The 24,325-nt window shown below is 45.1% G+C and overlaps 1 protein-coding gene across 5 annotated transcripts in view; it reads right to left on the bottom strand.

Annotated features, from left to right (window-relative positions):
• Positions 1-24,325, bottom strand: part of DYNC1I1 (dynein cytoplasmic 1 intermediate chain 1) — a 503,273-nt gene that overhangs the window by 78,706 nt on the left and 400,242 nt on the right. For all 5 annotated transcript variants that reach the window (XM_088442236.1, XM_088442240.1, XM_088442238.1 and 2 more), the window contains 2 exons: positions 20,528-20,668; positions 15,522-15,647 (listed from right to left, as the gene is read on the bottom strand). In XM_088442236.1, the coding sequence (XP_088298362.1) occupies positions 15,522-15,647; positions 20,528-20,668 (267 nt within the window). The remainder of the gene's footprint in view (positions 1-15,521; positions 15,648-20,527; positions 20,669-24,325) is intronic.

The following is a 24,325-nucleotide window of genomic DNA, read 5'->3' as shown; positions in this document are numbered from 1 at the left end:
CCCGAACCTCCCCTGGGGGTGCCTAACCCTTTCCCCTAGCCTAACCCTAACCCTCTAGGGGGGGTGCCTAACCCTAAGTCCCCCCCCGGAAGCCCCTAACCTAACCCACCCCCCACCCCTGCGGCTGTCCGCGCCCGGCTTACCTTCATTCGGTATGCCGAGCGTCTGGCTCCCAGCGTTGGTCTAATGACAGGCATCAGGATTTCGACGCCTGTCATTAGTACCCTGCTGGGATTTTGACACTCGGGAAGCCGGCGGTCGGCAGTTAGACCGTCGGCTTCCTGACTGCATCCCGTCTTACGCATCTCAGCTGCATCCTAATTGGGCAGCAACAGAGTATTTGCACATAGGCTGCGTTCCGAGGGCGGAATTTACAGAGATAAGTGTACACTGAGGACCTTATTCAGAGTCGGTCGCGAGCGCCGATGCGCTCCTAACCAACTCGATGGTAAGGCCTGCACATGCGCAGCGGCCGCACTGCGCGTGCGCAAGCCCCGGAGCGACAGATACACTCTGTCGCTCCGTAGCTCGCTACCAAAGGGGCGGCTGTCGATGTTGATCAACAGCTCGCCCCGTTTGGTAGGCAGGCCAGGGGGGGTGGTTTCCAAAACGGAACACCTACTGTTTTGTGGGCGGCCACACTGACATCATCAGTGATGTCAGTGGGGAGCTTCCTGCTCCATCAGAACAGGAAGCTCCTTGGGGCTTACGAGTGCCCAGACCCAACCTTAGGGTCTGGTTGTAAGCCCCGATGGTCGCGATGGTGATCACCATCGCGACCATCAACCTGGTCGGTCGTTAAGCTGTGGGTGGTAACCCACAGCTTAGCGATTGACAAGGAGGCGGCCGTTCAGGATGCAAGCGGCCGTCCTGATTCTATGCGACAGCTTGCATCTAACGACCGCCTCTGAATGAGGTCCTGAGACCTTTACCAGTGGCGGCTCCAACACAGTCCAAATTTCAAACAGGGGAGCCACATCAACTGCCACCCCAAACACTGCCACGCCTAGCCGGCCGGGACTCACTGGCAGTTGGTGTGGCTTTCCTATTTGAATTTTGTCCTGCGCTGCGGCTCCACCTCTGGAGCTGCCGCTGGTAAAGACCCTAGTTTGCTTTTTTGCACAGAATGCTCCATCACTTACGGCTGACTAGCATGCCTTCCATAATCAGCCACTGCTGACTGCATACACGTGGACATTGGTTCAGCCTACAAAATGGCTGCCCCCACCGTAGGCCAACAGGTGCCCTTAGTGATGTTTTATTATAATTCCTCTAAACTCTTGTATATATTCTTTGGAATAAGACCACAAAGCATCTGTCAAATAATTTAATTCACACGTGGACGGCATAAAAGCTTCCAGGGCAATATTGCATTTTATATTAATAGAGTTTTATAGTTTGTGTAATGTTACAAGCCGTTTCCACATATGTAAGTATATGGAAACGGCCTTTAAAAGATAAACAAACACCAAGAGGAAAATGACATACTGAATACACAAACCGCCCTAAACCAGGGAAGCAGGGTCAGTCAACACATGGAAAAATGCATCAGCTAAAATCTTATAAAACTATCTTCTCTCTGTGGAATGTTTCATATTGGGATGTTTTACAGGACGGGCAAACATGGTGCAACCTTCTGTCATTTAAAGGGCCCTCTAAACTTAAAATACAAGCACTGCACATTTTCCAGCCAGTTATGGTAGCAGTTATGATGGCACAAATCAGTTCGCGAGAGGGGTTCATCAATGGTTACCATCGATGGGTCCTTCAGTGGTTACCATGGATGGCACAAAAACCTTTTATGGTGAACCATTGATGGTTTTCACCCCTCGATGGCCACCGCTGCGGTGGGCAGCGGGCCAATCAAAAACAAGTGCGGGGCTTAGTTTGCGCCAGGGAGTGTGGCTAACTCTGTTCCGTCCATAAAAGAAAATCGGATCCCACTCGTCCATCGTTGGACCATTGGCTCGCTGCCATCGATGGTAACAGCATTCGACATTGGCCATCGATGATTTTGAATCATCGATGGACGATGGCCATCCCTAATATGCACAATAGTGGCTTATATCCTGGAGTGGAACCAGTGAAGACTCTCCGCCTTTGTTGGTCCCTATTGCCAGATATATCTAATGCTTTTTGCCACTGTTAAACTGACTAATTAGCTGGCGGCCCGGCACCAAATCCACACCTGCTGGCTGCTGAAGCCACACAGGGGAAGGAGAGGGGCTGCTGGAGGAACACGGGGAGGTGAGTTTCTGGGGGGGAAATAATGTGTAAGAGGCAATACTGTGTGTCATAATGTTATAAGAGGCATTACTGTGTGGCATAATGTGTAAGGGGCACTATTGTGTGGAATGTATTATATGAGGCACTACTATTATGTGGCATAATCTGTAAAGGGCATTACTGTGTGGCATAATATGTAACGGGCATTACTGTGTAGTGTAAGGGTCATTACTGTTTGGCATAATATATATGGGGCACTACTACTGCGTGGCATAATGTGTATAAAGTGTACTACTGTGTGGCACAATAAAAATGAGCTCTATGTGGCACATAGAATGAGCTCTATGTGGCAACAAGAATGAGCTCTGTGTAGGGGCAAATGTATTTGTTTGTACCTCTGGGGGACCTTTTTAAGATCTTGCTATGTGGCCCACAAAGTTCTAGTTACACCCTTAAATGCAAACACAGAGGGCTGACTAATATACATGGTCACTTTAGGACTAACTCTGAATATGAACTTGCATGAGTCATAAAGTTTGACACTTGCTCAGCCCCGGAACCTGTGTAATTTAAGAGTGTCCCCATTTTTAGGGATTGTGTGACAGTGTGTGGCCCTGATGAAGTTTAAAACAAGGCAAAAACAGAATCCTGGTCAAACTACACCATCATGCCAAACTTGGTGGATCTACTGCAGGTCCAAAATTCTGGTTGTGCATAGGACAAACAGACAGACAGACACGCTTTCTTGCTTATTATATAAATGAAACAAAACAAATGAAGGACCCGATTCAGACCCGTTCGCTAAAATGCGTTCGCACGTAGCCTGCCGATGTTTGCAATGTGCGCATGCATACAAGACGCAGTGCACGTGCGCGAACTAGTCCATGCAATCGGGAAGCATTCGCACCCTGTACATAGACGCCTTGCTAGAATGAGTGACAGGACGAGCAGTTTGTGGGTGGTGACAGGGGTTGATCGATGGAAATGGGGGTGTGGTGGTGCGAACGCAGGCGTGTTTGTGCGTCTTAATGCCATTTCATGGGAGCGTATAATTAAGATGCAGCTTCATAATACACGTCACATGGCTGCATTACACACTGTAGCACTCGCAGTGCTTGCGGTAGGGTACGCAAAGCCACATGTGCAGCGTATGAATTTGATGTTACTCGATGTTACCGATTGTTGAATACACTTCCTGGAGATGACGTGTATTACTAAGGGAAAGCGGGCGTCTTATGACAGGCTGGTGGGCGCCTAAATACACACCGCGATCGCATGCCAACACATAGTGGGCTTGCTAATGTCTTGCCGTGCAATCACGGGATTTGCATACTTTGGCAGCTGACGGCTGCGTGCGAACGCATCTAGCGAGCGGGTCTGAATCAGGGCCTAAGTCCGGGTGCTTACACTATCAACAGAATTCTTAACAACTACTTATATAACATGCAGCACCCCAGTAGGCAATACTGTATTGCCACAATTTAATGAGGATCCTTATAAAATAATTTTCTGTGACTCAGACATACAACAGCTAATATGTATCATGGTTCTGGTATAAAAATAACAAGCAAACTTATTCTACAACAAACGCATAAAAAAAGGAGAGTTATGGTAAAACTTACCTAGGTTAACTCTCTTTCTTCGAAGTCCATAGGGTCCACAGGGAGACAATGGGGTGTAGATGGGACCTGGAGGACTTCGAAGAAAGAGTTTTACCATAACTCTCCTTTTCTTCTTCAGGGTCCATAGGGCTCCACAGGGAGACATTGGGGATGTCCCAAAGCAGTTGTTCAAGGACGGGAACACTCCTAAGCTGATAGGATGCTTCCTTTGGGCCTAGGGTTCTCCTGAGAGGCAAATGTATCAAAGGCATAAAACCTGAGAAAGGTGTGAACAGAAGACTAAATGGCTACCTTGCATAGCTGTTCAGCTGAGGCACCACGCCGGGTTGCCCACGAGGGACCCACAGATCGAGTAGAATGTGCAGATACTGAAGCCAGCATAGGAAGGCCAGTCTGCGTATAAGGCTGTGAGATAGTCATGCGAATCCATCTGGCCAGAGTCTGGGCCTGATTCAGAGCCGTTCGCTATTTGTGGTCGTTCGTTCAAAAACAAGGGGTGGCTATTCAAATGATCCGTTCTCAAATTGCAGTCTGTTCCCACCTCTAAGTCTGAACGAGCGAGCAAAACATACGCTCGTTTTTTTGATAAAAACGCCCCCTGGCCGCACGCACCATACGTCATGTCCGCTATTTATTAGATTAATCGAGTACATCGTACAGCGTATGAACTGCTCGCTATTCTTGTGGTTGGTGTTTTCAACCGCTATTTTGCGAGCAGTTCTGAGTTAAAAAAAACCAAGTGACGTGGTCAATGACGCTGCTGTATTAATTATGCACTCCCTTAAAACGCCCGTTTTGACCTTTAAGCACGCCTGCGTTTGGATCTCCACTCCCCGTTTTCAAGCACCTTCCCCTGTTACCACCCACATATGCCTCATTCTGTCACTCAAAATAGCAGGCCCTCGCTATATTGCGTACCAACGATTTTCGGCCGCACTGACTGGTTCGCGCATGCGTACTAAAAACCGTACGCATGCGCAGATGTGCGAACATCGCTCGGAACGAGCGTACTGCCGCTAGCGAGTGGCTCTGAATGAGGGCCTCTGTTTGTTAGCTGGCCATCTCTTGTGGAATCCATACAGGACAAAGAAGGAGTCCGATTTCCTGATGGAAGTAGTGCGGTCCACGTAGATCTTCAGAGCATGGAACACGTCCAACGAGGCCTCATCTGCCGAGATGTCTGGTGCATTGAATGCCGGAACCAGAATTTCCTCATTCAGGTGGAAGCGAGAAACCACCTTGGGAAGGAAACCTGGGCGTGTATAAAGAACAGCCTAGTCCTGATGAAATATTAAAAAGGGGGAGCAACATGAAAGTGCCCCTAAATCTGATACCCGACGGGCAGATGCTATAGCCAGAAGAAACAGAGGGCCTGATTCTGGGCCTGATTCAGACCCTCTCGCGAGCGCAGGACACTCGCAAGCAGGTCGATGGTGCCCTACTGCGCATGCGCACGACGGAGGGAGCTCCATCGTGTGCATGCGCGAGACCCGGCTAGCGACGGGGTAGCCGTCGCTCCGGGTCTCGCACCAAAGGGGGCGTGCTGTCGATGTTGATTGACAGCACACCCCCTTTGGTGGGCGTGCCGGGGGCGTGCTGCCGTCCCATGGGAACGCCTACCGTCTGAAGCCGGCCCCACTGACATCAGTAGTGATGTCAGTGGGAGTGATTTTGGCTCTGATAGAGCCAAAATCACTCCAGGGCTTGCGGCAGCGAGACCCTACCGCAGGGTCTCCGTCGCAAGCCCGATGGTCGCGATGGTCTTGACCATCGCGACCATCATGGACGCTCGCTATAGCTGTGGGTGGTCACCCACAGCTATGCGAGCGTCCAAGAGGCCGCTCCATTTTCATGGAGGAGGGCCCTGATTCAGAGCGAGCCACTTGACATTCACTAATTCCAAGGGTTCAAATGGAGGTTCCTGAAGTGCTTGGAGCACCACTGACAAATCCCATGGAGCCACTGGACGAACAAAGGGAGGATGTATCTGTAGAACACCTTCTATGAAAGTGTGAACATCCGGTATAGTAGCAATTCTGCGCTGAAACCAGAAAGACAAAGCAGAGACCTGCACATTCAGAGATGCTAGACGGAGGCCTAGATCCAGTCCAGCCTGAAGAAAGGCAAGAATTCGGGAAACCTTAAAGACTTGAGGGCCATAGTTTCTTGGAGCACACCATTGGAAATACGTATGCCATATTCTGTGGCAAATCCTGGCTGAGCAAGGTAAGGACCACAGAGCTGAAGAAACCCTTAGCAATTACAGCCTCAAGTCTTTTTGAATATGATGCCACAAGCTTGGCACACCTATCTTTGGACAGTTTTGCACGTTCCCCTTTGCAGCACCTCTCAAGCTCCATCAGTTTGGATGGGAAGCGTCGGTGTACAGCCATTTTCAGATCTCTCCAGAGATGTTCAATCGGATTCAAGTCTGGGCTCTGGCTGGGCCACTCAAGGACATGTCCTGAAGCCACACCTTTGATATCTTGGCTGTGTGCTTAGGGTCGTTGTCCTGCTGAAAGATGAACTGTCGCGCCAGTCTGAGGTCAAGAGCGCTCTGGAGCAGGTTTTCATCCAGTATGTCTCTGTACATTGCTGCATTCATCGTTCCCTCTATCCTGACTAGTCTCCCAGTTCCTGCCACTGAAAAACATCCCCACAGCATGATGCTGCCACCACCATGCTTCACTGTAGGGATGGTATTGGCCTGGTGATTAGCGGTGCCTGGTTTCCTCCAAACATAACGCCTGGCATTGACACCAAAGAGTTCAATCTTTTGTTTCTCTTGGTCTGAGAGTCCTTCAGGTGCATTTTGGCAAACTCTAGGCGGGCTACCATGTGCTTTATACTAAGGAGTGGCTTCCGTCTGGCCACTCTACCATACAGGCCTGATTGGTGGATTGCTGCAGAGATTGTTGTCTTTCTTGAAGGCTCTCCTCTCTCCACAGAGGAATGCTGTAGCTCTGACAGAGTGACCATCGGGTTCTTGGTCACCTCCCTGACTAGGGCCCTTCTCTCACAATCGCTCAGTTTAGACGGCCGGCCAACTCTAGGAAGAGCCCTGGTGGTCCATGGATGATGGAGGCCACTGTGCTCATTGGGACCTTCAAAGCAGCAGATATTTTTTTGGACCCTTCCCCAGATTTGTGCCTCGAGACAATCCTGTCTCGGAGGTCTACAGACAATTCCTTGGACTTCATGCTTGGTTTGTGCTCTGACATGCACTGTCAAGTGTAGGACCTTTTATAGATAGGTGTATACCTTTCAAAATCATGTCCAAACAACTAAATTTACCACAGGTAGACTCCAATTAAGCTGTAGGAACAGCTCAAGGATGATCAGTGGAAACAGGATGCACCTGAGCTCAATCAAGAATAAGGCTGGAACATAACAAAATGTGAAAAAAGTGAAGCGCTGTGAATACTTTCCGGATGCACTGTACAGGGGGACTGGATCCAGCGTTTCCTGCTCGCCTAGTCCCCCTTGGAGCCCCACCAGGAGTACCTAGCACAGGCTTGGTGTCACCAGGGCCGAAATAAGGGGGGGGGGCGACAGGGGCGGTCGTCTCCCTGGGCCCCCACACACAGAGGGCCCCCATTAGCAGCTGTGCAGCCGGTGGCTTCACCCGCCGCTAGTGTCCCCGCCGCTAGTGTAGTGTAGACCACGCAGTGAGCACTATGCACTACACTGCATAGGGGGGACCACTACTGGGTCTGGGGACACTAATGGGGCACTGTATAGGGACCACTACTGGGGCATTATATAAGGGGCACTGCATAGGGGGGGACACTACTGGGTCTGGGGGCACTATATAAAGGGCACTACTGTGGGCACTGCATAGGGGGACCTCTACTGGGGGCACTGCATAAGGGGCATTACTACAGGGGTCGGTGGTATATAGGGGCCCCCACAAGTTTGTTGCCCAGGGGCCCCCACAGACCTTAATCCGGCCCTGGGTGTCACGTCACCGCGGAAGGGTGATGGGGCAGCAGTACAGATGTCCGGAGGACAGTCTGGTGCTGCTCGCCCATTTGTTAAAAAATAAAAAGTAAGTGAAAACATAAAATTAAAGCTTGGTGGACACCAACGAAACTGAAGTGCTCTCAGGCTGTGTGCGGGTTATAGGGGGAAGGACCGAAGCATGCTGGGATTGAAAAGCTTTGCTGTCCTCCAGGTCCCACCTACATCCCAATGTCTCCCTGTGGAGCCCTATAGACCCATATAGAAATATGACTTTCCTGGTGTGCTGAGAATAGAAGACAATCGAAGAGAAAAGGTGTTAGAACCTATCTGCATTTACTCTCTTGCGCAATGTGGTAAGCAGGATCTGATCACATCATATCTCCTCCCCTTCCCCCCTGTCCCTTCTGCTGTTGGGTCACCTCCCCTTCTGACCCTAAGCATACTCAGTCACTTTCTTCTTAATTTAACACATTTCAAGATACCCAGGACTCAAACCCATCACCTCACACTTTGCAGTCAGACACCTTACACATTGAGCTATATGCTCCTGCAAAGGAAGCAAGAGAATTATAACTACTGTACATGAAGCTACTTGTAATTTGTTAATATAAACCATTGCAGCTGAGCAGTTCTATGTAGCGTGTGGTTGCAGGGTATTGGATGTATGGCTGTACACTACAGTACATACAGTTGCCTAGTTGCAAAGGTTTTCAACTAACAATTACAAGTAGCGTCATATAGTTATAATGCACAGCTTTCTAATGCAAGAGCAAATAGTTTCATGTGTAAGGTGTCTGGCTACAATGGAAAAGGTGATGGGTTCGAATCCCTGGTATGACATTACTGAGAAATGTGTGTTAAATAAGGAGGTTGTAACTGAAGGTGCATATATTCTCCTAAACATACTTTCTACCTCAGACCTCAAGTTGGAGCGCGCTGGGCAGAACTTTGACCCAGGGAACCTGTTCTGGGCCTTCCACTGGATGGATTTGGACGCCATCACATATTTTGGACAAAAACTTGGATCCCAGAAGACATACTAGAGGGTTGACGTCCTGGTCGGACCTCCCGTTAGTATATGCTGGGCAGAACTTTGATAAGGGGAGCCTGTTCTGGGCCTTCCACTGGATGGATTTGGATGAAAACGTCACAGATGTTTATATATAGAATCCAGTTAAAGGAAATAGAAGAGACAATAGAGAGGGGAAAAGCAGAGAATAAGAGCAAAATAGAAATAAGTGAATTGTAAAGAGAAGTGCCAAGAAGACATATCTGTAGGAGGGCACCGGCCACTTGTTATGATTATATAGCCAATATTGGCCAAAGTGGCCCCTACTGGACAATGCATGTGGTCATCTCCTGACTTCCCTAACAGGACCTCATTCAGAGGCGGTCGTTAGATGCAAGCGGTCGCACAGAATTAGGGCGGCTGCTTGCATCCTGAACGGCCGCCTCCTTGTCGATCGTTAAGCTGTGGGTTACCATCGGGGCTTACGACCAGACCCTAAGGTTGGGTCTGGGCACTCGTAAGCCCCAGGGAGCTTTCTGCTCTGATGGAGCAGAAAGCTCCCCACTGACATCACTGATGATGTCAGTGCGGCCGCCCACAAAACGGTAGGCTTTCGTAAAGGAACGCCTCCATTTTGGAAACCACCCCCCCCCCCCGCGGCCCGCCTTCCAAACGGGGCGAGCTGTCGATCAATATCGACAGCCGCCCCTTTGGTAACGAGCTCCGGAGTGACAGAGTTTATCTGTCGCTCTGGGGCTTGCGCACATGCAGTGCTGCCGCTGCGCGTGCGCAGGACTAACCATCAAGTCGGTTACGAGCGCATCGGCGCTAGCGACCAACTCTGAATAAGGTGCCCAGTGTGGCCGTAATCTGATAACCAGCAGAGTGACCAGATTTAGGGTATGTACCCACTGGTGCTCACACTGCTGCCTGTGTTACATAATGACATTGTTCTGTGAGGTGACCTAAGGTAACCAGACAGGCAGAATGATTGATGTGTCTAGAAATGTTGGGATGTTGTTTTCTCTAACGCATGAAGCATGCAAGTGATTCTCTACAGGTTGAATAATAGCTTTAAACAAAATTGGCCAAAAGATTCCAATAATGACTGCACTATCAGTACTATTATTATTTTCTTGTAGCAATTTCTAGAAACACTAATGATGCTGTCACCTATTAATGAGCAGACCACAGGGCATGTACCACAGGTGATATAATTCCATGTCTACACATCTGACAGTGTGATAGGACATTATTGGACTTGTAGTTCCATAAGAGCTATAGAGCCAGGGGCTGCCCAAAAATGTCAGTGGTATGGGATCTAATTTCTAGTTAATCTGCAAGGCAGGTAAACTAAAGGTGGATATACATTAGACGATATTTCGACTGATGCGACGGATCGGTCCAATATATTGTCAATATTGTCTAATGTGTATGCTCTCTGTCGGGCCATTAGGTCGTCAGCCGCATCGTCAGGTCGTCTCTACATGCAGCTCAATCTGACGATGTGACTGACGACCCCATGCAGCGGGGGCCGCAATATTGGGCGGTTGGGTACCGGATCATCTAATGTGTACCAGCCGTCTCCAGAGGAGTAGCGTGGAATCATGGCGCCCGGCGAAAGTGCATGTCATAGCGCCCGCCCCCCTGTACTGAACTGTGCTAATAGGGTATGGCCAGCCTGCTGGGGAATACTGAAGTGAAGAGAAAAGCAGCAAACAGTGGCAGTGTGCCCTGGGCACCGTAGGACCGGCGGTGTGGGGGGTGCCGTCGGCCACGGTCCGCCCTAGTTAGGCAGTATACACAGGACCGGCGCTAGGCTTCCCTGCGCCGGTCCTGTACTGCACAGCTAAGCCCCTTCCCTCCCCCTGAGCGCTTACCCAATAGCGCCAGGAGGAGCGTGGGTGGCGGGCTCAGGCTGTGCAGTGTATCACACATACCACCGCCACGCGGCAGCGATGTGTGTGTTAACCAGCAGCCAATGAGAGTCAAACAGACTCTCATTGACTGCTGCAGCGCCCACTGCAACAGCCAGACTGGAGCTCACTCATGAGCTCCACCTTCTGGCTCCTGCAGTGGGTAATGGGAGAGACGTAATGACGTGATGACGTCTCTCCCATAATTCAAAGCGCGCCAGCCCGGGAGGATCTACTACTGGGGACACCATTACTGGGGGGGACCTCTGCATCGGGAGTGGGAACCTCTACTGGGGACTACTACTGGGGGGGGACTACTACTGGGGGCTCTATATTAGGGGCTCACTACTAGGGGACCACAACTGGGGGCACTAAATAGGGAGGACCAATACAGGGGGCAATGTATAAGGGCACTGAATAGGGGGGATCACTACTGGAGGCCTGCATAAGGGGGACCACTACTGGGGGGGGGGGACCACTACTGGGGGCACTATATAAAGGGCCCTGCAGAAGGGGGTACCACTACTGGGGGCACTGCATTGGGGAGACTGCTACTGGGGGCACTATATAAAGGGCACTGCATAAGGGGGACCACTACTGGGGGCACTTCATAGGAGGGACCACTACATGAGGCACTGCATAAGGGGGACCACTACTGGGGGCACTGAATAAAGGGAACTAATGAGGGGCTGCATAAGGGGGACCACTACTGTGGGCATTGCATACTGGGAGTACTGTATAAGGGGAACTAATGGGGGGGCTGCATAAGGGGGACAACTATTCGGGGTACTGTATAAGGGGCACTACTATGGGCCTGCATAAGAGGGACCACAACTGGGGCCATTGCATACTGGGGGTACTGTATAAGGGGCACTACTGGGATTAAGGTGCATATGGAAAGGAATGTTAAGAATGATGATAAACGGGTGTGTGTAATGTTGACACACCCCATTTTTAAGTTAAAACGCCCATATTATCAGTCAATAGAGGAGATTGTATTATATATATATACATCGCAAATATACACTGCACCTATATTAATGTGAGTTCTACTAACCATGTCATGTTCTGTCTACCACCATTATTATTATTCCAGGTCTCCTAATAAAAATCCCTAACTTATTTAGGATATAGAGCAAACCATCCGAGATAAAACGAACAGGCGGCTGTCATACTATGTAGCGCCCCATGAATTCCGGAACTCTGGATGGTGCACTGTGTCCATTTTGGCGCCCGAAGCTCATGCTCCACTGGAACCACCCTCTCTACCCCCCTGGCCGTCTCATACATCACCCGTCCAGCCGTCAGTTGAATTGCTGGGTACATATATCACTTAATGTGTACCCAGCTTAAATGTGCATTTAGTGGCTGCAGGGGCGCCGAGAGGGGGGGCGGGTACAGATTACCTGGGCCCGGGCTTCCTGAGGGCCCCCCCTCCCTCACAGCAGCCCAGCACACAACGCGCTTCCCTTCAAGCAGGAAAAGAACTTTACTCAACACCACCCTGAGATGGATAACATTCTAAAAATATTATAAAATAAGCTATTCCGTATGTTAAAGAGAAATCACACATACAGTAGAAGGTTTATTTCAAATAAACAAAAAGTATGTGTTACGTGGAATCCTACAAATAAATATCTCCTTTTCATAATCTCTCTCTCGAGGGCAGATAAGAATGGCTACCAGTCTACACACAGGCTCATGGGTAAATTTACTTTGGCTGTGTTTAAACTAGTGATGTGCGGGTTCGGATTTACTCGGTTCTTTTCGACAAAATTATCGTAAGATCGAATTAGTTCGGATTTATTTTATTGGCTATCCAAAACACGTGATAGCCGATAGCCAATAAAATGCAGTTTCTGAGATCCGAACATATCCGAGTAAAACCGAACCCGCACATCTCTAGTTTAAACATGATGGGCTGCCCTGGGATTCGCTTTTGTTTTTACGACCAAAATCACAGATTTGCTAAGAATCGTGTCTGCCTGTCTATTTTTCCGATGGTGATACAGATTGTGTTTGTGTCGTGTGTGAGTTCAGTCGTATTGATACCTTCTCAATAGACTTTGCTGAGCCCTGCACAGATCAAATTGGCTCGATAGTCTATTGAGTTCTGATTGAGTGTTTTGCTGTCTTCTTCTGTGTGGGATCATGTTTTTGCTACAAATTCAGGGGAAACTCGCATGAGAATCCAAACACGGCCAAACAAGATTCCTAGTAATTTTACCCCTCAGATTGTGTGTAGCTCAGCATGTAACGGCATGGGGGGTGAGAAGGAGTCAGTGGCTCTTACAGTGCAGTCAGAGCATGGAGAAGGATTCCAAAGCCTCTCTGCTCACCACTTCCTGTGTCATCTACCTATGGTTGCCATGGTATTTACATAAAACTGTGGAAACGATGCAAAACCACAAGTCAGTAAATTCTAATTACCAAGCTGTCTCTTATAGCCTACCACAGTGATTTATGTAAAAATTAAAAAAAAAAGACATCTATTTTTTTATGGAATTGCTGCTTTTATTTGAATAGAATAATATGAATAATTTACTACCTATACATGGTATCTCACAGGCACTGCGCTTCACATTTTCCAGATAAATATGTTTTTACCAACTTTATTTAGTACTAGAAGATATTGGAACGACTATACCATTACAACATTGTAATCATGCAATCGTTCTCCATCCTGTGCAGTGGGATAATGGACCTCATTCAGAGGCGGTCGCTCGGTAGCGATTGGTAGCACCCAAAGTGATCGAGAATATGCAAAACGAGCGCTCAGTCGCAACGCACATCGTAAGCGCGGAAACACCCACAACAATGAAAGCACACCTCCTATCTCTACGGCCTAATTCAGAGTCGGTCGCATGCGGCAACCTACGTCATCACGATTAACACCTGTTACAGTGTTAATTGCCTACAGACATCGGTTGAGGCAGAAACCATCGCCTGCACTCGCAATGCTTAAGGTAGACACTGGGCACTACGAGCAGTAGCATCATTATTGCAACGAGATGACGTGTGTGATGACTCGCTCAGTAATATATGCACGCCCTTAAAACGCCCTTTTTAAGGTCAACCACGCCTGCGTCCGCACCACCACACCCCCGTTCACAAGCACCTTCCCCTGTAACCACCCACAAACGGCACGAAATGTCAATCACAGCTACGTCCTCGTAGTGACTAACGAGCAAGAGGATTGCGGTCGGAAAGACAGGCTGGCGCACGCGCACTGCCATGTACACGCATGCGCAGTTGAAAAAAAATCGCTCGCTACGACCAATCGCTCTGTGCGACCGCCTCTGAATAAGGTCCAATGTGCCTACACTGAACGATATGTCGTTCAGTGCAGACACCCTCCCTCATCCCCGAGCATGCACAACCTGTCGTTATCTGCAGGTTGGACTACATATTCAGGCGATGATTGATGTCGAGAACGACCAGCGGGAGCGCGCATCGCTGGTCGTTTTTGTCATTTTGATGCAGGATTTATGAACGATTAATGAGCAATTGAACGATAACAATGTCGTAATCTTTCAATGGCTCATTTTAATCATCTAGTGGATACGCTACATTAGGCATGAAAGTGTTTATGTATGGACCATTAAGTTGCACATATAAAGTAATGCTGGAAAGTAATAATTGGCCTGCAATATGAACTCACACGGGTACTATAACAATGCACCCAAATCACCACACTGATCAACTTCTTAAACTTTTATGTACCCACACATTACATATACAACATCACAACTTACCTGACAATGTACAGTGGATTTAAAAGGATCCATCCAGAGGACATTTTATACAACATATTTTTATTACATCAACAACTAAAATGAATTAATTTGGGATTCTTAAAACAAAAATCAACTCTAAAGCCTGCTGTTAGTTAAAAACAACATACATTAATGGTGTTCCTTAGCCATTAAGGAGTGTTAAGTCAAGTGTGCATTGTATTTTATTCTTTTGTCCTTTTGTGGCAATTCTTAAGGTTTTCTGTAAATTAAGTTTATACACAGACTATGGCCTACATTGCTCTTGTATTGAAAAAAAAAAGAAACTTCAGACTAAGTCAAGTGTATCTGTTGCCTGCTACAGTGATGTCACTGGTATCCAATGAATGGATATGTACGTTTTGTGATGTCACTAGTTTCCAGAGAATTGATAGGCTGTATACTAAGTGATGTCACTGGTACCAAGTTGTTAGGTTGCATTATCTGTGCTGTCACCGGTTCTTAGTGGATGGATAGGTTGCATTCTCAGCGATATCATTGGTTCCCAGTGAATTGATAGGTTGCATTCTTAGTGATGTCACTGGCTCGGCTCCTAGTGTATGGATAGTCTGTATACTCAGTGATGTCACTAAATGGTTAGCCTTTATTCTCGGTGATGTCACTGGTTCTTAGTTTTTATTGATAGGCTCTATTATCAGTGATATCACTGGTTCCTAGTGAATGGATAGGTTGTATTCTCACAAATTTTGGTTGAAGTCAATAAATTGTGGCCTCTACTGAATTTAGGTAATCAGTGTATTTTAAATAAAAAAAATTTCCCTCACTGGGAGCACAAGACAATTGGGTTATTTGTTTATTTATTTTTAATCATGTTATCATGTCGGCAATATGGGCTATTTACTAACATTGCTTAAGCGTATACAGTTTTATTTGTCTAATGCAAGTTATACAATGAGTGTAAATGTGGCCTGGCTAATATTTTAGTGCTGCTGTGAGCAATGTTGGTAAATATCCCTCAGTGACTCTGGCACAATTGCATCTTGCTTATTACCTCTCCAACATCGTATATCCAGATTCGGCCTTCAGAATCTCCGACAGCCACTTCACGGCCACTCTGAGCCCAGCGAACCCGGTTGAGAGCAGACGCTCCTTCCACTGTTGTGCTTGCAGTAGGGACCTTGAATTTTTAGGAATAATGAAAACACAAATGTTGTCACTGCAACAGCTGACACCCAAAGAATAGAAGTTTTAAATATTTATTTATTTATTTAAATTTCCCATACACAGGAAATCATCTTATATAAGACCCCTAGCCCCTGCAGACAGCTACTTGTAACACTGATTACTTTAACAATTAGAAAATAAGGATTTATTGTTATTTAATCATATTCTACAACACTGTATGTAATGGACATTGGCCCTCATTCAGAGCCGTTCGCTATTTGCGTTCGTTCGTTCAAAAACAAGGGGTGGCTATGCAAATGATCCGTTCGCACATTGCAGTCTGTTCACACCTCTAAGTCTGAACGAGCGAGCAAAACATACGCTCTTTTATTTCTTAAAAACGCCCCCTGACCGCTCGCACCATACGTCATGTCCGCTATTTATTAGATTAATCGAGTACATCGAACAGGATATGAACTGCTCGCTATTCTTGTGGTTTGTTTTTTCAACCGCTATTTTGCGAGCAGTTCTGAGTTAAAAAAAACCAAGTGACGTGGTCATTGACGCTGCCATATTAATTATGCACACCCATAAAACGCCCGTTTTGACCTTTAAGCACGCCTGCGAACGGATCTCCACTCCCCGTTTTCAAGCACCTTTCCCTGTTACCACCCACATACGCCTCATTCTGTCACTCAAAATAGCAGGCACTCGCTATATTGCGTACAAATGATTTTCGGCCGCACTGACTGGTTCGCGCATGCGTACTAAAAACCGTACGCATGCGCAGATGTGCGAACATCGCTCGGAACGAGCGTACTGCCGCTAGCGAGTGGCTCTGAATGAGGGCCATTGTGTCCATATTATGCAAAAAAAATATACAATAAAAACTACAAGACTTATGGTTCTAGCTGATCTTACATAAAAACCCATCAATTAAGAGCAGGCCTAGGAAACCTATAGTGTAACCAGCAACTGTGAAACCTCAAGTCCGAGAATACTTAACAGATCATTTTATAATCCAATTTTATGGTGTGTAAGGTGAGGATAGGCAATCAGTGGAACTACAGGTCCCAACCTGACTTGCCAACAGAATACACTTCATTCTCTGCATTGTTATTAGAAAAGAGGAAGGAAGCCTGTAGTTATCAAAATGTTGTGCTAGGACTTGCAGTTTCACAACACCTATGTACTAAAGATTATTATATAAAATTAGTATTTAATTTTTGTGGCACCTTAAAAATAAACAACAATAAATTATATAGTAGAATACTGAGTGATACACCATCTCTTATGCACAACTTCTACTTTGATTACTACCGTTATAAAAAAATTGCAACTTTGCAAGATCCAACAACTTTGGCTATGCTAAATAACAAATAAACATAATAATACATTGGCAAGTGATTTATTATTATTATTATTATTATTTTATTTTTTTTTAAATTACATACCACAAGTGTCACTGCCAAAACATTATTTTTAAATGACAAAGAATTAAAATACAATAAATAAAAAAGTCTTGCTCAAGCATAGTGAGTGCTATATTTTTGCTTGTGCATGTAAGAAAATAACAATGGAGTAGCTTTGCGTAGAACACATTAATATTCTTTCATGCTGGCGCCGTCACCATATATTTATATTTTTAACAATTCCAACATTTTCACAAAAAAATGTTACAGAGAAATGGTCAACTTTTCTCAACAGAGAAAGTTAAAGAAGTTTTCCACAAGTAAATGGGTTAAATATGGTCCTTTTTTGTGTGCGAAGCAATATAAGTTGAAAAACATGCCAGAGTTAGTTGAGCAGGACCTAGTGGTACACATTTCTCTGTAGATGCCAGCTGTGTGGTGCCCAGCCGCTCCTGCTAAATACAGTACTCTTTATATGGATGTCTGCAGCTACACTTTGTGACGGCTCCCTCAGCAGAGCCTATGAAACAGAACCGCTGTTCCCTGGGACAAAGCGCTCAGCATGCCAGCCATCAATTCTGCAGACTGCTGAACTGCAAGTACTCTGCAATTCACAATGTGAGTTAAACTACTGTACTGACATGGTCCTTTAGCAATTGTTTGAGGTAGCAATTTGGAGGGATGAGACTTCTATTTTATTTAATACAAATACTATTGTACTGTACTGCATTCAACTGGTTGCAGAGTGCTTCCATTTCCCCATGCAGTGCTCTCCTAACATATTATTAAATGGGGAATGCTATTTAAGCTTTGGATAAAGTATATTCATGTAAATGCCAGGCTCTAATCTGTGCACTAGGTCATACAGCCAGGACAAAGGCAATCAATTAACACCGGTGGTTCATTGTCAAGTAACCCCAATGAGCAATAATAATACAGTTTCATTCTTTATTTAATTTTTTATATTTTTATTTTGTGTTTGTTTCTTCTGTTACATAACTATGAACCCAAATTAATAGAGAATATTTTTAGAAAGTTTCTTTATTTGTTTTTAGATCTTGATATTCTAAAGTATCTTTGTATAAGAGAAGTGCTTTTGCTCTTTAACAAATACAAATTAAGCTACACTGTTATCATGCAATTAAATATGCATTTCTATTGAATGACTAGACACGTGTATTTTTTAACAATCCCCCTTCTAGAAAATATATCACATCAACTGGCAACGCCTGCTGTTAATTCAGTACCTCTCAGTTGTTACATCATAACCAAAATGTTGAGGTTCAAATCCCCCCCCCCCAAAAAAAATCACATTAATAATTAGAATTTTATTATATAATTTTAGAAATACAGACCTACTCTAATTACAGAATACATTCAAATATATAATACATATTATGGCTTACATGAGCTATATAATTTAAAATTTTTACTCTAATTTTTGAAAATGTGTCCCTGTTTTAAAATCCATGTTGGTTTACAATGTACTAAAGAAAATATACTCTGAAGCACTAATATGTATTTATACAGCATACAGCACTGAGTACTATTAAGCAAATTGTACCTTTGTCTTCATGAAATATTTCAAATTTCAAAAACCAGGAAACAGTTATAAATCCTCAGCAGGCTAAGATAATTCCTACGTAATAAATAATAATCTGTTTCTGTCCCAAAATAATTTTAAAAGAACAATAGCAATTCTCCTTTTTTAGATTTTTGCAAAAATATTTATTCCCAAAAACATTAAAAAAAAATAATGATGTATAAAATGTTATGGAATGGTTCATTAAATTGAATATGTTATGTGTTTGATGGCCAGAATCTGTTGTTTTTATCCATTAAATAATAATTATTAATATTCATATGAAAGTGTATGATAAGAATGTGAAAAAAGTTTTTCCATGTATCTGGCCCATACTTAATCTTTTTACTTGACATTCAAATTCTTTAGGGTATTCCTAATTAGACACATACATTTGTCATGCAATTGTGTTTTCATTTTTCTTTTTTTGTTGCTAACTCAGAGACTTTTTTGTATTTAATGATAATACCTGAAGGACATCTTTATCTATTTTCCCCACAAAAAAATTTTTTTTGCAGCCAGTCACCCTCCTGTATATCCTCCAGCTGTCGGCTTCCTAATTAAAAAGGCTGCTATACTTCCTGCTCGGAACACATCAAAAGCTCCTGTGATGCTGCCTCATTTGAAATACGACAGCGGTTCGGTTATTTACCTGTACTTCAGATAATGTGGAGTAAAACCACAAAATTGAAAAAACCTCTGAAGCAGAGAAGAGCTAAATTTTGCAATTCTTCTAACTATAGTATATATATATATATATATATATATATATATAAAGACTTTTAACAACATTGTGCAGCAATCTGTGCCTGAAAACTAAACAAAAATCTCTTCTCTCAGCACATAAAAACATGCAATAGGAAAATCAATTATTTGCATTGTGCTACTGTGCTTGAACGTGTCTTTAAACCAACTTAAAAAAATCCAGTTAAAGTTAGAATTATACCATAAAATCAATAAAACACAAAACAATTATATAAATTAGTATATAAAATATATATCTGCTACAAATAAAAATGGAAATGAAGGCCTCCAAAACACAAAGAAGGGGTTAATATAACACTACCTAGATTTCAGTATTTTTTGCCTTTAAACATAGCTAGAAATTAGCGTTCAATTCACACTCTGCCGCCAATAATTAGATGTTCGGGTCACTAAACCAGCTAGCTTTCCCACTGGTGAGAAATGAGTGGTTTCTATGACCGTTATCAATCAGGCCACAAACACAGATGTAAACTGATACGTGTCACAAAGTTTTGTCATACCTTAAAAATATAAGTAACTTTTAAAAAATATATATATAAAATAAAAGCTGAAGCAGAATAGGTAGATGTGATAGATGCATTAACCCCATCAGTACCAAGGAGGAATGAGACAAGAAAATTACAAAAGATTGCAATATTGGTGCTGTCTATATGAAGCAGGAATATTGCATTTTTTTATATAAATAATAATCTCTATATATTAAGAAGGCATACTACATTTTTAGATATTGATTTTAATCTCCATGTGAAGCAGGCATAATTATTTTTAGATGATAATAATAATAATAATATAAAAAAAAATAATAATAATATCTCTAGATGAAGCAGGCCCATTGCAGTTTAAATAATAATAATAATAATAATAATAATAATAATAATAATAATCTCCCTAGATGAAGCAGGCATATTGTATTTTAGATAATAATAATAATAATAATAATAATAATAATAATAATAATAATAATAAATCTCCATAGATTAGGCAAACATTGCATGTTAGATATAAAAAACAATCATTATGTACAGCCCATACAATAAGTGTGGAACAGCAGAGCACTGGAGAAGCCAGTGAGTAGCTAGTAAAAACGCAACACAGTCGCAGCTGCAGCCGCAAAGGGTTAAAGAGCCAGCTCACCTCTGTGTCATTATTCAGGTTCCACAGATCCAAGCGCCCCATCCCGTCCACACAGGCAAAGAGAGCTGGATGCAGCGGCGACCACATGACGTCGTAGACATAGTCTGCATTGTCTTCAAAGGCGTAGAGCGGCTTGTTGTGCTGTAAAGCAGAGAGAGCAGGAAGACTTAGTGGCGCTGCTGCAGCCTCCGGCTGTCTGGAGCCTAATTAAAAACTTTGCACGTTTACACACACAACAAAAAAAAATAAAAAGTTAAAATAAAAAAAGTGTCATAAAACTGCAGAGATGAAAGTCCGGAGACTGTAACTTTAATATCACAACAACTGTCCACTGCCAGCCATAGGATTATTGGGAGAGGAGTAGTGGGATCGGATGTTTGGGCTATACTCCCTCACACCCCCACCCCGTGCACTCATCAGGCAGGTAGGACAGAGTGCCCCTGAGATGGAACTGGTGCAGGGGCAGAATGCAGGTTCTTTGCACGAAATGAATCAAGTTGGAAATGATAATGAGACTGGGATATACCCATAATGAGCCTCCAAATTTTACTTAATCACTGGGATGAGGCTGCTGAAGGGTTGGAGCGCCATCTAGTGACCATTCTGTTCACCGGTGAGAAGGGCATTGCAAGACCAGTGGAGGGGCTGCTGACCAGCAATAGTGGGGTTATTATTTCATTCTTTACCCTGTTATCTTCTCGGAACTTCACATAGGCATGAAAGTCACCTGTGCTAGTGACAAAGATAACTGCACCATGATTAAACGTGAACTAAAGATTTCATACAAATATTAAGAATACAGAAATGTCAATGGACCTACAGTAGCAGCAGCAGTCTCCTCTGGCTGTGCTGTCCACTGATCGCCCCCACCACCCTGGTTTTGATCCTGGCTGAGGGGCACATGGAGTCCCCCTGAGGAGCATGCTGCGTCATTTGTTTTGTAATGAGGCTTGGCCATGCCTCCTTACATTAGGCCATGCCCTAAAAGTCCTGGGGCTCCGCACAGCTCTCTACGGCACTGGACATTGTGAATGTCGATATTTGAGCCCTAACCCTACTCTATCTGCAGCTTAATGTACAGTAACCGCAGTCTAACCCTATCTGCAGCTTAATGTACAGTAACCGCAGTCTAACCCTATCTGCAGCTTAAGGTCCCCATACATCAGCAATTGATTGCAGCAATCGTGTAATTTGCAATCGATTGTGTATAAAAATCTTTCCCTTTTTCAATCGATTGTAGCAAATCTGCAATCGATTGAAAAAGGGAAAGATTTTTATACACAATCGATTGCAAATTGCACAATTGCTGCAATCAATTGCTAAGGTATGGGGGCCTTTAGTTCTAACCACAGCCTAACCTTAACCACAGTCTTGCATTAACACTAAAATGAACTGTCAACATTACGACAGGACTGGTAGGATTGAGCTTGCGGTCACTAGGGCCTGCCGGAGCTCAGCTAGAGAGGTCTGGCCTCAGACATGAGCTACTGAAAACATGTGCGGCGTCTACATGTGTCTTTACTCCCTGGCGTTCTGAATGGAAGGTTGGGTCCAGGAGACTATGGCCCTGATTCAGAGCCGGATGCTCTGACCAGAGCGCTCGCTCTGAATCAGGGCCCACCTCCATAAATATGGAGCGTCCTCCTGGACGCTCGTATAGCTGTGGGTCACCACCCACAGCATATACGAGCGTGCAGGATGATGGTCGCGATGGTCTTGACCATCGCTACCATCACCACTGCGAGCAGAAGCCTGCGGTTGAGTTTTTCAACCGCAGGGCCCGGAGTGATTTTGGCTCTATCAGAGCCAAAATCACTCCCACTGACATCACTATCGACAGTCGACAGCACGCCCCCTTTGATCAGACACTACGAGCGAAGGAAAGTCCTTCGCTCGTCGTGTCTCGCGCATGCGCACGACGGAGCTCCCTCCGTCGTGCGCATGCGCAGTGTAGACCATCGAACCCACTTGCGAGCGGACAGCCGCTCGCGAGTGGGTCTGAATCAGGCCCTATGAGCTATTTCACACATGACGGTTTTGACCGGCCGGTAAAAAGCCGCCCGCTATTTAACCGGCTGTGAAATTTAGTACTGCAGGGAAAGGACAGGCTCCTTTCACACGGCAAGGTCACGGCCGTGTTATAGCCGAAAAAAACTACTATGCAGGACGGTGCCGTGTTTCCTTTCACACACACTGGCTTCTGCCGGCCGGGCTTGTGCAGCAGCTGCTGCTGCTGCGCATGCCCAATAGGGAAAAAACCTGACACAAAAAGTGGCTCAAAGCCGCTGCTTATGAAAGGCACGGAGTGCCAGAAAAAAGCCGTCCGGCTGCCGCCCGGTTCTTGCCTTGCCGACAAGAACCGGAAAGTGTGAAATAGCTCTCTCGCCACTTTGGAGCCTGGCAGATTATGAGGATGATTTAATCTTATTAATTACAAAACTGGTAGACGGCTCTACAGTAGGTTCAGGATCAGCAAACCCACAAACTGTACTGTACAATTAGCCAAAAAAAAAAAAAAAGTATTTTTTTTCAATTTAATGAATAACATTTAAATACAGTTGAAAACAGGTTGTGAGAATGATTTCAGTTTTCTGCAATGTATTATGTTATATCGATATTAAGGGCCTGATACAGATTTGGAAATAGAGTAAAATAGAGAAAGTATTGTACTGGCTGCTTCTGCATGTAGCCTACAAATGCTGGACAGCTTTATTTTTACACTACAATATAGATGTCAGTTTGGACACGCCCCTCCCAAATGTAAATCTCTCTGCACATTTGGTGTTACTTACCTTCTCTTTCTTAAGGTGCGTACACACGTAATGATTTTTTTAACTATTTGTTGATAACGATGTCGTTATCGTTAAATCGTTTAAAAAAATGTGTTCAGTTTATGAGTTATAACGATGAACGATAATCACAAATGCGCACTCCCGTTTGTAGTTATCGTTCATCGTCCATTTCAGACTGTCCAACATGACGATTTTCATTAAGCGAAGGAACATTGGGCCCGATTCAGACCTGATCGCGAGCGCACAGCACTCGCAAGTGGGTCGATGTTCCCCCACTGCGCATGCACCGCCTCCAGCGTGCGCATGCGCGAGCCCCAGCGATGGGGTGGCTGTCGATGTTGATTGATAGCTCGCCCCGTTTTGTAGGCGGGGAGGGGAGGTGGATGCACAAACGCAGGCGTTCCCTTAGGAACGCCTGCCGTTTGTGGGCGACCCTACTGACATCACTCGTGATGTCAGTAGTGGACTTCCTGCTCTATTAGAGTAGGAAGTCCATTCGGGCTTGCGGGAGCCGAGACCCTCCCGCAGAGTATTTACGCAAGCCCGATGGTCGCGATAATCACGTCCATCGCCAAGCCGCTCACACTAGCTGTGGGTGGTCACCCACAGCTTTGCGAGCGGCCTGGGGGCCGAAACCAAAAAAAAAACCACCCTGATTCAGAGCGAGCGCTCGCAAACAGCGAGCGCCTCTGAATCAGGCCCATTATTCGTTCATCCTTCAAAAAATCGTTCACTCTTACAAGGGAAAATCTGACAGAAAATCACTGGTTACAAAATCGTTACGTCTGTATGCGCCTTTACTCTATTCCCAAATCTGAGTCAGGCCTTAAAGCCCAAAAATAGAGAGTGCACAGAATATGCAATGTGTTATGTTTGTTTAATATGATGATATAACTTGTATTTGTATTAAACATCCGAATGTTTGGTTTTTTTGCTTTGATATCAGAAACAATTGTATCCAGGAACGAGCGCTGGGTCATAGAGCCGAAGTATACAGCTTCTCCCT

This window comes from Taudactylus pleione, unplaced genomic scaffold (genome assembly GCF_031769625.1).
Source record: "Taudactylus pleione unplaced genomic scaffold, aTauple2 ptg000306l, whole genome shotgun sequence".
NCBI lineage: Eukaryota > Metazoa > Chordata > Amphibia > Anura > Myobatrachidae > Taudactylus > Taudactylus pleione.
The sequence above is the reverse complement of the archived record's forward strand: the minus strand, read 5'-3'. Positions and strand labels throughout refer to the sequence as shown.